A 15,477-nucleotide genomic window follows, 5' to 3' on the forward strand; every position below is an offset into this window, starting at 1 on the left:
AAATTTGGGAGAAGAACCAAAATAAGCAAGTTTATATTGTCAAACTGTTACCGTTTCAAAAGGTTTAGTTTGTTTATCAGTGAGGTGGCTGAAGTGGATCAAGCTGTGTGCCATCAACCTTTCCACTACTACAATGTCTGGTAAGGGTAAACTATTTTTCTATCATTAGTCTAAACATGTTGAGAGAATGGAAAATGGCTGTCTGCTAAAGAAGGTGATGAATGCAAGAGCTGATAGGAGAAGTACAAGAGAAAGGCCAAGGTTTGGGTGGATGGATGGAGTGAAGAAAGCTCTGGGTGATAGGAGGATAGATGTGAGAGAGTCAAGAGAGCGTGCTAGAAATAGGAATGAATGACGAACGATTGTGACGCAGTTCCGGTAGGCCCTGCTGCTTTCTCCGGTGCCTTAGATAACCACGGAGGTAGCAGCAGTAGGGGATTCAGGATTATGAAGCTTCATCTGTGGTGGATAACGGGGGAGGGTGGGCTGTGGCACCCTAGCAGTACCAGCTGAACTCAGTTGAGTCCCTTGTCAGGCTGGGAGGAATGTAGAGAGTAGAGGTCCCCTTTTTGTTTTGTTTCATTTGTTGATGTCGGCTACCCCCCAAATTGGGGGAAGTGCCTTGTTATATGTATGTATGTATGTAGTCTAAACATTTCTCTTTTTTGAAGGAATAGCTATGAATTTTTGGTCAGTGTTACGAAAACAATGAATTTTATAAGGCTTTAGTAAAGATAAGTAAAGCCTACCTTTTCTGCTGGAAGAGAAATGACGTCATTAATCTTGTCAGGAGCTAGGAAGTAGCTAGAATCTTGGCAGTCATGATAATGGTTATATATGTGCTCGCCACACACTAGCAAATCACTCCCACTTATGTACCTGAAAAAAAAGCATTCCATTAAAGTTTAAATAGAAAATATCTAAAACAATCATATGGATCACAAATACAAACAATGGCTTTACAAATTCCTATCTTGACTAGTCACCATGAATGGGACCAAGTCGTAAACTCAATCAGCCTTATCAATTAGATTAGTTTCAGATCGTAAAGGAAATATTCCCACGTAGAAGAGACCACAAGTACTTGACACTTGAACCTGATTTATTATCTTCATTCCCCTTCCACTTTAAGCCTCTACAACAAATCCAATTTGGAACTAGATGAATTCTATAAGAAGTTTCTCTGGATACTTTATACATTCCAAACTACACTTCAAATCATATTGTTGGCCTTGGCATAAGGCACATGAATGAATATCTTTATCTAATCATAGCCCATTCACTGAACCTTTAGGGTATAAATGTATTCTAAAACCAGCAAAGACATACATTATTATTAATCTATCTATTAAATGAAGAACAGTGTTAAAATGTTATTTTCATTAGTAAAATAAATTTTTGAATATACTTACCCGATAATCATGTAGCTGTCAACTCCGTTGCCCGACAGAATTCTACGGACGGGATACGCCAGCGATCGCTATACAAGAGGGGGGTGTACTCACCAGCGCCACCTGTGGCCAGGTACTGCAGTACTTCTTGTCAACACCACCTCAATTTTTCCTCGGTCCACTGGTTCTCTATGGGGAGGAAGGGTGGGTCAATTAAATCATGATTATCGGGTAAGTATATTCAAAAATTTATTTTACTAATGAAAATAACATTTTTCAATATTAATCTTACCCGATAATCATGTAGCTGATTCACACCCAGGGAGGTGGGTGAAAACCAGTGTACATGTTAATCAAGAAGCTAAGTATCCCGTATTTCATATTATCAGTTATTCAAAATAACAATGAAATTATAAGTACCTGGTAAGGAAGTCGACTTGAACCATTACTCTGCCTTTAATAAGTTAGTCTTCCTTACTGAGCGCAGCGTTCCTCTTAGGAGGCTGAACAACTCTAAGGTGCTGAAGTATAAAGGGCTGCAACCCATACTAAAGGACCTCTACACAACCTCTAACCTAGGCGCTTCTCAAGAACGAATTGACCACCCGCCAAATCAACTAGGATGCGGAAGGCTTCTTAGCCTACCGTAACAACCCAAAAACAACAATAAAAGCATTCAAGAGAAAGGTTAAAAAAGGTTATGGGATTAAGGGAATGTAGTGGCTGAGCCCTCACCTACTACTGCACTCGCTGCTACGAATGGTCCCAGGGTGTAGCAGTTCTCGTAAAGAGACTGGACATCTTTGAGATAAAATGATGCAAACACTGACTTGCTCCTCCAATAGGTTGCATCCATAACGGTTCTGTTTGAAGGCCATCGAAGTAGCCACAGCTCTCACTTCGTGTGTCCTTACCTTCAGCAAAGCAAGGTCTTCATCCTTCATGTGAGAATGAGCTTCTCTAATCAGAAGCCTTATGTAATACGAAACTGCGTTCTTGGACATAGGCATCGAAGGTTTCTTAATGGCACACCATAAGGCCTCTGATTGTCCTCGTATAGGTTTTGACCTTTTAAGATAGTACTTTAGAGCTCTGACAGGGCAAAGAACTCTCTCTAGCTCGTTACCCACCATGTTGGAAAGGCTAGGAATTTCGAACGATCTAGGCCAAGGACGTGAAGGAAGTTCATTTTTTGCCAAAAACCCGAGCTGTAAGGAACATGTAGCTGTTTCGGATGTGAATCCTATGTTCCTGCTGAAGGCGTGAACCTCACTAACTCTTTTGGCTGTTGCAAGGCAGACGAGGAAAAGAGTTTTGAGAGTAAGGTCTTTGAAAGAGGCTGACTGGAGAGGTTCAAATCTAGGAGACATAAGGAACCTTAAGACTACGTCTAGATTCCAGCCTGGAGTGGACAAGCGACATTCTTTAGAGGTCTCGAAAGACTTAAGGATGTCCTGTAGATCTTTGTTGGAGGAAAGATCCAAGCCTCTGTGGCGGAAAACTGTTGCCAACATACTTCTGTACCCTTTGATCGTAGGAGCCGAAAGAGATCTAACATTCCTAAGATGCAACAGGAAGTCAGCAACTTGGGTTACAGAGGTACTGGTAGAGGAAACTGCATTGGCTCTGCACCAGCTTCGGAAGACTTCCCACTTGGATTGATAGACTCTGCGAGTGGATATCCTCCTTGCTCTGGCAATCGCTCTGGCTGCCTCCTTCGAAAAGCCTCTAGCTCTAGAGAGTCTTTCGATAGTCTGAAGGCAGTCAGACGAAGAGCGTGGAGGCTTGGGTGTACCTTCTTTACGTGAGGTTGACGTAGAAGGTCCACTCTTAGAGGGAGAGTCCTGGGAACGTCGACCAGCCATTGCAGTACCTCTGTGAACCATTCTCTTGCAGGCCAAAGGGGAGCAACCAACGTCAACCGTGTCCCTTCGTGAGAGACGAACTTCTGAATAACTCTGTTGATGATCTTGAATGGCGGGAATGCATATAGATCGAGGTGGGACCAATCCAGCAGAAAAGCATCCACGTGAACTGCTGCCGGGTCTGGGATTGGGGAACAGTACAATGGGAGCCTCTTGGTCATCGAGGTAGCGAACAGATCTATCGTTGGCTGACCCCACAAGGTCCAAAGTCTGTTGCACACGCTCTTGTGAAGGGTCCATTCTGTGGGGATGACTTGACCCTTCCTGCTGAGGCGATCTGCCGAGACATTCATATTGCCCTGAATGAATCTCGTTACCAGCGTGAGGTTTCGACTTCTTGACCAAATGAGGAGGTCCCTTGCTATCTCGTACAGCTTCCTCGAATGAGTCCCTCCCTGCTTGGAGATGTATGCCAAGGCTGTGGTGTTGTCGGAGTTCACCTCCACCACCTTGTTTAGCAGGAGGGACTTGAAGTTCATTAAGGCCAGATGTACTGCCAACAACTCCTTGCAATTGATGTGAAGCGTTTCCTGTTCCTTGTTCCATGTCCCCGAGCATTCCTGTCCGTCCAAGGTCGCGCCCCAGCCCGAGTCTGATGCGTCCGAATAGAGATGAAGATTGGGGGTCTGAACAGCTAACGAGAGACCCTCCTTGAGAAGGATGTTGCTCTTCCACCACATGAGAGTAGTCTTCATCTCTTTGGTAACAGGAATAGAGACCGCTTCGAGCGTCATATTCTTGTCCCAGTGAGCTGCTAGATGGTATTGAAGGGGGCGGAGGTGGAGTCTGCCTAACTCGGTGAACAGGGCTAACGATGACAGGGTCCCTGTTAGACTCATCCACTGTCTCACCGAGCATCTGTTCCTCTTCAGCATGCTCAGGATGCACTCTAGGGCTTGGTTGATTCTTGGGGCCGACGGAAAAGCCCGAAAAGCTTGACTCCGAATCTCCATTCCCAGGTAAACGATGGTTTGGGAAGGAATAAGCTGGGACTTCTCTAAGTTGACCAAAAGACCCAGTTCCTTGGTCAAGTCCAAAGTCCATCTGAGACTCTCCAGACAGCGACGACTTGTGGGGGCTCTTAACAGCCAGTCGTCTAAATAAAGGGAGGCTCTGATGTCCGTCAAGTGGAGGAATTTCGCAATATTCCTCATCAGTCGCGTAAACACCAGAGGTGCCGTGCTTAGGCCAAAACACAGGGCTTGGAATTGGTACACAACCTTTCCAAAAACGAATCTCAGAAAAGGTTGGGAGTCTGGATGAATGGGGACGTGAAAGTAGGCGTCTTTCAGATCCAACGAGACCATCCAGTCCTCCTGCCTGACCGCTGCTAGGACCGACTTCGTCGTCTCCATAGTGAACGTCTGCTTGGTGACATAAGCATTGAGCGCACTGACGTCCAGCACCGGTCTCCAACCTCCTGTCTTCTTGGCCACCAGGAAGAGACGGTTGTAGAAGCCCGGGGATTGATGATCCCGGACTATCACCACTGCCTCCTTCTGTAACAGGAGCGACACCTCTTGATGTAACGCTAGCCTCTTGTCCTTTTCCTTGTAGTTGGGAGAGAGGTTGATGGGAGAAGTGGTCAGAGGGGGATTGCGGCAGAATGGTATCCTGTAACCCTCCCTTAGCCACTTGACAGACTGGGCGTCTGCACCTCTTCTTTCCCAAGCTTGCCAGAAGGTCTTGAGTCTGGCTCCTACAGCTGTCTGGAGAGGAGGAGAGTCAATGTTTGCTTTTCGAAGACTTGGTACCTTTCTTGGACCTGCCCCTGTGACCGTCTGGGCGGGTACCTCCTCGGCTGGGGGCTCTGCCACGAAAGGGCGGAATAAATCTGGTAGCAGGAGTATCAGCCACTGGGGTGCGGTAAGTTCTAGGTACTGAAGGTGCAACCTTAGCCTTCCGTGCTGAAGAGGCCACGAGGTCATGCGTATCCTTCTGTATAAGAGCCGCAGACAATTCCTTGATAAGATCCTCAGGAAACAGGAACTTAGAAAGAGGAGCAAAAAGTAACTGTGACCTTTGGCAAGAGGTGATACCAGTGGAAAGGAAGGAGCAAAGTTGTTCCCTTTTCTTGAGGACTCCCGATACAAACATAGAGGCAAGTTCGCCGGAACCATCGCGAATTGCTTTGTCCATACAGGACATGATCAGCATGGCCGAGTCTTTGTCAGAAGGGGCAGTCTTCTTGCTCAAGGCCCCCAGGCACCAGTCGAGGAAATTAAAAATTTCAAAGGCGCGAAAGACTCCCTTTAAGAAGTGGTCCAGGTCAGAAAAGGTCCAGCAGACCTTAGAGCGTCTCATAGCCGACCTTCGTGGAGAGTCAACCAAACTTGAGAAGTCAGCCTGGGCAGAGGCAGGGACCCCCAAGCCTGGTTCCTCTCCCGTGGCATACCAGACGCCCGCCTTAGAAGTCAGCTTAGGAGGTGGAAACATAAAAGACGTCCTTCCCAGTTGCTGCTTGGACTGCAACCAATCCCCTAACATTCTCAAAGCTCTCTTTGATGACCTAGCGAAGACAAGCTTAGTGTAGGCAGACTTAATAGGTTGCATGCCTAAAGAGAACTCGGATGGAGGAGAGCGAGGGGTAGCAGAAACGAAGTGTTCAGGGTATAACTCTCTGAACAGAGCTAGGACCTTGCGAAAGTCAATGGAGGGTGGCAATGACTTGGGTTCCTCCACATCAGATGAAGGATCATCCAGGTGAGCAGCTTCATCCTCAGAAACCTCATCACCTGAGGGTTGAGAAGCGAGAGGTAACGATAAAGCGGTATGCTGAATGGCTGAATCCTGAAGAGCGGGTGCATGCGCACTTGCGGATTCATCCTCAAGTCTCTGCTGAAGAGGATGAGGGCTGGTAATGACAAAGTCATGAGGCTGGGATGAAGGAGGTTCTGCGGGGGTCTGAGGAGCAAGCGTGGTGAGAGGCGACTGCTGTAAAGCATGAGGCTCTTGCTGCATAGTCTGCGGTTCAAGTTGAATGGGAAGCGGCTCAAGCTGAGAAGAAAGTGGTTGCTGCATGCGTTGAGGTGGCTGTCTCATAGCATGAGGTTCCTGCCTCAAGAGTTGCGCTTGCCTCAAGGGTTGAGGTGGCTGCGCAGAGAGAGGCTCTTGTCTCACGAGTTGAGGTTCTTGAGGTGCTTGCCTCGAGAGTTGAGGTTCTCGCCTCGAGGAAAGTGGAGGTGGCTGCCGCGAGAGTTGAGGTAGCTGCCTCAAGGATGGTGGAGGTTGTTGCACCGCAAGAGGTTGCTGCCTCGAGGATGGTTGCAACGCATTAGGCTCCTGTCTCAAGGGTAGAGGAGGTTGCTGCAAAGAATAAGGCTCCTGCCCCCAGTGTTGAGGAGGTTGCTGCGTGGCAAGAGGCTCCTGCCTCAAGGAAAGTGGAGGTTGCTGCACAGCGCTGGTATCTGGCAACTCCCAATGCGGCAGCTCACGCATGGAGGTAGCTTGAGGAACCTCAACATCATACGTCTGGCAGGTTGGACTGCGCAGAGGAGGAGGAGCGCTCGCAGGAGGAGGTGTATTAACCTTCTCTGCCTGAAACTCCTGCATCAACACCGCAAGCTGCGACTGCATAGTCTGCAGCATAGCCATCTTAGGATCAACAGAAGTTGAGGTCTGTTGAGGCATAGCTTTAACAGAAGTGGAGGTCTGTTGAGGCATCGCCTTACCTCTCTTAGGAGGCGTGCAGCCATCCGATGACTGCGGCGAGTCCGAACTAGCCCAGTGGCTACACCTGGGCTGTTGGACTCGCGCGGTCTGGACCTTACGCTTAAGAGGCCTCGAGACCTGGGTCCAGCGTTTTCTCCCGGAAAAATCTTCTGCAGACGAGGAAATAAAGGGCTCAATCGTCTGAGAGTGGAAGTGACGATCTCTATAAGATACGCCCGCAACCACTGAGGATACTACTGTGCGCCGATCAAGGCCTGCCGAACCCTTTTGCCCTTCGACATTGCTTCTCCCCTGGGCTTGGGAGCTTGCAAGAGGTCCCGGACTGGGAGGACGACTGGCACGCACAGAAGTATCCTCATGCGCAAAACTGACACTGACACTAGGCACAGCACTGGCACTACCACTTCCCACTGCACTTTTCACTTTAAGTTCCTTGACGTCTGCCAAGAGAAACTTGTGGTCACTCACTACCGACTCCACCTTATCACCTAAAGCCTGAATGGCACGTAAAACATCCGACATATCAGGCTGAGCACTAATAATAGGTTCGGGGGTAGCCACTACAGGGGGAGGAAAAGGATGAGGATCATGGGGGGAGGAAAGAAGCAAAGAGCGAGCAGAACTCCTCCTAACTCTCTCCCTCTCTAACTTAGTCGTATACTTGAGGAACTGAATAAAATCAAATTCCGAAAGTCCGGCACATTCCTCACATCGATCTTCCAACTGACAGGATTTTCCCCTACAGTCGGAACAAACGGTGTGAGGATCAACCGAGGCCTTCGGAAGACGCCTAATACAAGTCCTAACACTACATCGTCTTTGGGTAGGAGCTTGAGAATGGTCGGACATCTTGAATCAGAGAACAGTCAAGGGGGGTTTCCAAATTAAAGCAAAGATCGTTATACCATTAATCAAAATCAATCCAAAAGCTATCTAAGCTAAGGGAAAAGCTTCCTGTATAGCGAAAGCTGAAATCTCAGAGCAATACTTCACCAAAACCGTGAACAAAGACTCCAAAATTATAAGCGTATCCATGTAGGTCTTGCCGGAAGCACGACAGAGGAAAAATTGAGGTGGTGTTGACAAGAAGTACTGCAGTACCTGGCCACAGGTGGCGCTGGTGAGTACACCCCCTTCTAGTATAGTGATAGCTGGCGTATCCCTTCCGTAGAATTCTGTCGGGCAACGGAGTTGACAGCTACATGATTATCGGGTAAGTTTAATATTGAAAAAAAAGCATTCCATTAAAGTTTAAATAGAAAATATCTAAAACAATCATATGGATCACAAATACAAACAATGGCTTTACAAATTCCTATCTTGACTAGTCACCATGAATGGGACCAAGTCGTAAACTCAATCAGCCTTATCAATTAGATTAGTTTCAGATCGTAAAGGAAATATTCCCACGTAGAAGAAACCACAAGTACTTGACACTTGAACCTGATTTATTATCTTCATTCCCCTTCCACTTTAAGCCTCTACAACAAATCCAATTTGGAACTAGATGAATTCTATAAGAAGTTTCTCTGGATACTTTATACATTCCAAACTACACTTCAAATCATATTGTTGGCCTTGGCATAAGGCACATGAATGAATATCTTTATCTAATCATAGCCCATTCACTGAACCTTTAGGGTATAAATGTATTCTAAAACCAGCAAAGACATACATTATTATTAATCTATCTATTAAATGAAGAACAGTGTTAAACTCATTATTCGTGATATGCAACACATGAAAATTTTATTTGGTGTAGTCGTGATATTTTGGTTGGATGATGTCTGTTTGATGAGACGAAAGGTTATGACCATGGACGGTTCCAATGCCCAAACACTAGTACCAATAACATACTAAGAGGTAGGATATATATGGAAAGGAAATGAAATTTGTTTTTAATTTTCATCTACTGTAAAGGGTTAGGAACCTGTGGCTTCAAAAGGGAAAGCATTAAAAACACCAGAGATGATTCATGGAAATAAATGAAATTCTTGCACCTTTCTGGTTGGATCTCATTAAAACAGAGATTATTATCATTATTACTTGCTAAGCTACAACCCTATTTGGAAAAGCAGGATGCTATAAGCACAGGGGCTCCGACAGGGAAAATAGCCCAGTGAAGAAAGGAAACAATGAGAAATAAAATATTTTCAGAACAGTAACACCATTAAAATAAATATTTCCTATATAAACTATAAAAACTTTAAAACAATAGGAAGAGAAATAAGATAGAATAGTGTGCCTGAGTGTACCCTTAAGCAAGAGAACTCTAGCCCAAGACAGTGGAAGACCATGGTACAGAGGCTATGGCACTACCCAAGACTAGAGAACAATGGTTTGATTTTGGAGTGTCCTTCTCCTAGAAGAGCTGCTTACCATAGCTAAAGAGTCTCTTCTACCTTTACCAAGAGGAAAGTAGACACTGAACAATTACAGTGCAGAAGTTAGTTACCCAATGTTATGGCTGTTCCTAAAGCTACATGAAATACACTATCCACAGACTGCCCAAAGGTTCTCGGATATTGCGTAATAAGACATTGTTCCTGACCAGTGGTCTAGCCAGTTGTTCTAGGCAAAGCTTGTTTCTCTACATCCCTCTTGGGGGGAAGCTTTGTTTGTAGGGCCCAACAGGGTCACAGGAAGGCCTTGTTCCTGAGAGGCTCTTGAGGGTGAATAGTAGGAGTTCTACAAAGACAAATGGGGAGAGACATTTGATGTGGCTCATGCTGTGGAGACTTCTGGGACCAATGAGAAATTTCCTTGGTCCCCTACACCTACTATAACCAATTGCTCATAACTCAAAACACTTATTGGAGATGGAGAAGAGTTCAGTTCTCAAACTCCAAAGATATCAAAGGCACTTCTACCTAGGCATTATCCTGGGTCTGTAAAGCAGTAGATCTACCGGATTGTGATCACTCAAGGCCTTCTTTGCCTCACTAAGAAGGGCAGGAGAAACCACAACAAGTGAATATTCTGTAAATTTTGTGGTTCATTAATCGTTAAAGACAGCAATAACCCTTCTTCCTTGATCACTTCAGCAATGGCAGTGAATACTCTGTGAATTTTGTTGTTCGGTAATCATTAACGTCCGTAACAGCGAACAATTTCCTTGATCACTTCAGCAACGGCAGAGAATATTCTGTAAATTTTGTTGTTCGTTAATCATTAACGTCCGCAACAGTGAACGATTTCCTTGATCACTTCAGCAACGGCAGTGAATATTCTGTAAATTTCGTTGTTCATTAATGTTCATTAATCATTAACGACCACAGCAGTGAACGATTTCCTTGATCACTTCAGCAACGGCAGTGAATATTCTGTAAATTTCGTTGTTCATTAATGTTCATTAATCATTAACGACCACAGCAGTAAACGTTAACCTTGATCAATTTACGAACGGCAGTGAATATTCTATAAATCTTGTGGTTCATTAATCCTTTATGACACTAATAACCCTTCTGTTAGTTGCATACTCCTGTTGTCCTATCTCTCCCGTTCCATTTGATAACAAACATGAAAACTTCCCAACAATAAACTGTTAAATAAAAAGAAATATGACTTACAAAAATAAGATCTCATTAGTCTCTTGCCTTTTAGATCTCATTATGTTGAACATAATGGCTTGTTTCAAACTTCAGTAACATTTGATTTTATCTAAAGATAAAAAGAAAGATTTAATCATATACTTCATTTGAAAGATAAACAGCATAAAGTAAGAAGAATCATACAAAAAATAGAAATATGTATTTCCAGAACTTACATGGATTTTATTTCTTCTGTTAAATTTGTGTCAAACCCCAAAAACTGCTTGCCTTTTTTAGTATAACCTCGAACTTCATTTCCTGATGACACAAACACTTTGTCTCGCACAGTACCTGAAAGAGGAAAAATACTTACATAACTAGAGGGGCACTCAGTAGAGCGCAGACCTCTGCCACGGCAGCTTATTTTTCAACCTTTTGCTCGACCTTGACCTTTGACCTTAACATATATCAATTGGCGTGGATTTTCATACACTCAAATATGAACCAAGTTTGAAGTCTCTGTGACAATGATGTCCACACTTTTGGCTGATCACGTGAATTGGACATTATTTTACACAACAGTTAATTCCTGCAAGTTTCATTATCATGATTAAAATTGTAGCCAGGAGGCTGTTCATAAACAAACACACAAACAGGGGTGAAAACATAACCTCCTTGCAACTTCGTTGGCTAAGGTAAATAAAAAAAAAGGTAAACATACTACAGTACTATTACGGTCCTCACAGGTATTTCCTCCATAATCTTACGCGACATACACATTACATAAAGTATATACTGTACTGTATTTGGTTTAAATACCTAATCCAAAGAAATTATATAAGAACATCTTGTAGGACTGAAATCTATTAGAAGCCATTAAAATTTTTGCTGAAAGGTAGATTACTAACCTAAAGCTCCACCGAGCTCTATGCGCGTGATCATCTTCTCAATATCTGCTCTAAACCCAAGCTGAGGCTCTCCTTTTTTCATGCTGAATAACTGTACGAGACCATCATGATCGCCAACAACAACCTGAAGGAGGGAATAATTTATATTAAACTTCTCTAAATTGAATGAGTAAACAGGTCTACTCTTTTAAGTACTCTGAAATTTATCTACTTGAAAGCTATTTTACAATCTATAGCTGATCTACAGAAAAAATATAGAATAAAGTAATTTTGGATTTCAGACTTTTAAAGAATTATTAGTTTCTACTTAAAGCTATTTTTTAATATAAAAGTAAATTTCCTATAAAAAATCACAACTTTTTTGATTTTGTATTTTTCATAACTATACAAATCTGTGACCTTTGGTAAAAGAATGACCTCATTGGAGGTAGAGATGACTGTTAAACTTTTAACAAGGTTGACCTTTTGACTTGCACGGTGATTGAGGCAAACAGAGTAACCTGAAGGTCTCAAGTTTGTATGGTTAAAAAAGAGGAAATTACTTTAAAAATCTGTAATTTGTTCTTAAAGGTAATACAAATTATCGATCTTTCATAGCAAGAGCATCGTTAGGAGTGCGGAAGTGCCCTATAATAATCAATCCGGCAGGTTCACTAATCATGGAAATTCCAATATACTTTGGTCCTGTAGTAGAACAAGAGTCATGACTCCTGTCAACTTGAATTTATGGGCATTATATAAAAAATGAGCGTGTATACCTTCTTTCCATCCTCCTCCTTGACTTCAGAAATTAGGGAGTCATTGTACTTCAATACAAACCAAAAAGTAATGAAAAGTTCCCCGGTAATGTAGATTACTTATACCTAGCCTTCGGTCCAGCAGCATAATGGCACGAATGCTCCACCCCCACGGAGGGAAAGATGGATAAACAGCCCAGTCATTCTTACCTTCATTCCTTAACTTCCGTTGTGATCACTATCTTGCACGAGATGTTTCTTGTCCCGAGCAAGAATGAGGTATACAAGGACTTGTGGATATACTGCCAAAAGTAGCAGGCGGTGAAGGTTGTCTAGTGCCGATGCACCTGACTTTGTGGGCCTGTGTTCTGGAAGGTTTGATTGTAGAATCTGTGGAAGTGATGTAAGTGTGCTTGATGGTCTCACAAAGTCAAAAAGTATTCTTGGATATTGGTTTCCAAACCTTTCCAGTGTTGAGAAATAGCCTTTGGTTGTATCACCTGAAGCACCAAGTTCTATTGAGGTAATTCCGTAGCGCCATCACAGGTCATAGGAGCAAGGTCCTCCCAATCACTGGTCGCCATCTGGAGAGAGGAGATGAAGGAATCAAACTGAGAGTCGTAGACAGTGGAGTTTTGGAAATGCCATGCAACTCGCTCGCCCTCTTCACCAAAGCTAGAGCAAACCGGAAGACAGTTTTGAGTGTCAGATCTCAATCTGACGCTCTTCTCAGGGGTTCATATGGTAGACACTTGAGGGAACTGAGAACTATAATGACATCCCATTCTGGGGGCCTGAGTTTTCTCTAGGCGAGCAAGACTGCTTCAAGCTCCTCATGAGCATGGATAACTACCACGAAGAGAAGAGGTCCAGGCCCTTCAGTCTAAAGACCTGGCTCAAGGATAAATAATAGCCTTTCATAGCAGAGACAGAGAGGAGCTTCTCTTGGCGAAGGAAGACGAGGAAATCAGCTATCAATTGCAGAGGCTATAACCGGAGAAGTTTTAGTTTTACGGCCAGATATTAGGGTTAACGGGAGAGCAAGACAGCACGTTTTCACTCTCCTAAGCCAAATGAACGTGAGGGATATCATTGTGTGAGTGTGTGAGCAGAGTGGCCAGTCTAAAACCCTTGTACTAGCGGAGTGTAATTGACACCTCGCGTGAAAGTTTATGGCTAGAGTCCAGCTACAGTACACTGACAAAATATATCCACAGTAAACAACAAAAGGTTTGCATTCATGGAGGAACAAACTTTTATTGTTTGCATTCTAAATAATGAACATTATTGGAATGTTTGCATTTAACTTTAAGAAGTTGTGGTAAGTTTTCCTATGATAACCAATCTTCTACCAGCAAAACAAGAGGGTGAGCTTCCCATCTTCTCGCAGGCATATCTGGGAGCAGGAGAATTTTTTAGAATAGGAGTAGCAGAGTTACTACTATCATCTGCATGATGAGATGGAGGGTACCTGGGGTATAACACCTGATGTGATATTAGATGGTGACAACCTGTATGACCCTTGTGCTACAGGTTGTAGTTCTTCTCAATCATAATGTCCTGTCATTTACGTGGGTTCCTCCCTTCATCAATCCAGTTAGGCTTTATGTTGGAAGTAATACTGTATCCCATACGCAAGTTCCATCCACCGATTGAACAGTACATGGCAGCTAATAATGTCTAAAGATCTTGCCCCTGTGGGCCCACCAAAGGACTTGACATGATAGTAACTAGTTTGGAACAAGACTAATTACAATCACTTAGTCCTGGCGGAGTATACATGTGCCTATTCCCAGAGCAGTAATAATAAACAGAGCCCTTTCTTATTAATTAATAAGCAAGCAATTTATACCTTCGTTTTGATTTTTTTCCTCTTCAAACAGACAATTGTACTTGTAATGAGTCTGATTTTTGTATAAATATATGACTTGTGATAATGAGTTAAGAACTTTTATCTTACCTTCTGCTGAACTTTAGCACCACTAGATGGAAGAACTCGTACACAGTGAGCAGATGTTAAGCCTACTTGTAAGTAGTCTACTCTTGTCAGGTTAAGCTGCATGTTTTACTTTCAGTCTGGAATATAAGACAAGAAACTTGCAGCCTTACAATTAATGATACAAAATAGCATTAATATCCCTACACTAAATTCAATATAAAACTGCTTAAAGTTATTTGGAGGTCAAACCTTGACAGGGACTTTATCATACTATATACAATATACAATCATAAATGAAAGTAGAAATAATTGTACATGCTTGATAACTGCTTTCTAAAAGGAACATTGAAAAGAGACATCATAGTAAGGAATATGATCCATTGCCCAAATGGATTAATCACACAACATCCAGCTATAAAAAGAAAGATAAATGAAAAATTTAAGTACAGTACTGTACCCCAGAATTGCCATAAAAGTTATATAAGCTACTTTGCCAAATACAGTAACCTAATAACACTATACAGTATTTCCAATTTTTTTAATACTGTACTAAAAGATATAGTCCTTATATAGAATACAGTACTCCTTGCAAATAATGGCGAAATAAAGAACAATAATATTAACAGAATCAGAGAATTCATTGTCATAATAAAAAAGAGATGATTTAGATATTACTGTACACTGAATAAATGCAAACTTCTTTCTTTGCTAACAGTTTACTACTTGAAACAATGAATAGCTGTGTGTTCATTTCCAGCTTGGAGATTAACATAAATCAGAGCTATCGCTGGGCAACTCCATTCTCACCTCTCAAACACTATGATTAGAACTTACGTACAGTACTACATGTATGCTAATGCTAATTCAAGAAGTTTAATAGATACAATTCCAGCGGATAACCAGATCTTAATTATGGCCAATAAGAATTACTGTATTAAAAAGTTTGTGTTCATATGGGTTAAAGGACTTGATCACTTATTCTGTGGTTTGAAGAAATGGATTTATAGGTTTGTTAGCAAGACACTGGGATCTACGAGGCCATAATGCATCCATGTTACACTGTGAAAAAGTTAGAAGGGGTGGGACGGCAAGAAGATAGGGGAGCCTTTGTATAATGACGGACCAGGCATCCCGCATGCATAGAAAAATGATATTTTAATCATAAAATAAATTTTTGAATATACTTACCTGGTGAATATATAATAGCTGCAACTCTGTTGCTCGACAGACACATACATAAAAAAACTCGCGAGCGATCGCTATGCAGGTTGCGGGTGTGCCCACCAGCGCCAACTGTCGGCCAGATACCACTCTCGGATGTAAACAAAACCTTCAATTTCTTCTCATCCCACTGCGTCTCTATTGGGGAGGAAGG

General features: G+C 42.9%; 1 protein-coding gene across 3 annotated transcripts in view; it reads right to left on the reverse strand.

The window, feature by feature from the left end:
• Positions 1–15,477, reverse strand: part of LOC137655808 (Bardet-Biedl syndrome 7 protein homolog) — a 90,161-nt gene that overhangs the window by 41,763 nt on the left and 32,921 nt on the right. For all 3 annotated transcript variants that reach the window (XM_068389965.1, XM_068389966.1, XM_068389967.1), the window contains exons 2-5: positions 14,124–14,239; positions 11,427–11,550; positions 10,755–10,869; positions 750–879 (exon numbers count right to left, since the gene is read on the reverse strand). In XM_068389965.1, the coding sequence (XP_068246066.1) occupies positions 750–879; positions 10,755–10,869; positions 11,427–11,550; positions 14,124–14,225 (471 nt within the window). In that variant the 5' untranslated portion in view covers positions 14,226–14,239. The remainder of the gene's footprint in view (positions 1–749; positions 880–10,754; positions 10,870–11,426; positions 11,551–14,123; positions 14,240–15,477) is intronic.

Source organism: Palaemon carinicauda, chromosome 16 (assembly GCF_036898095.1).
Source record: "Palaemon carinicauda isolate YSFRI2023 chromosome 16, ASM3689809v2, whole genome shotgun sequence".
In the NCBI taxonomy this organism is placed as follows: domain Eukaryota; kingdom Metazoa; phylum Arthropoda; class Malacostraca; order Decapoda; family Palaemonidae; genus Palaemon; species Palaemon carinicauda.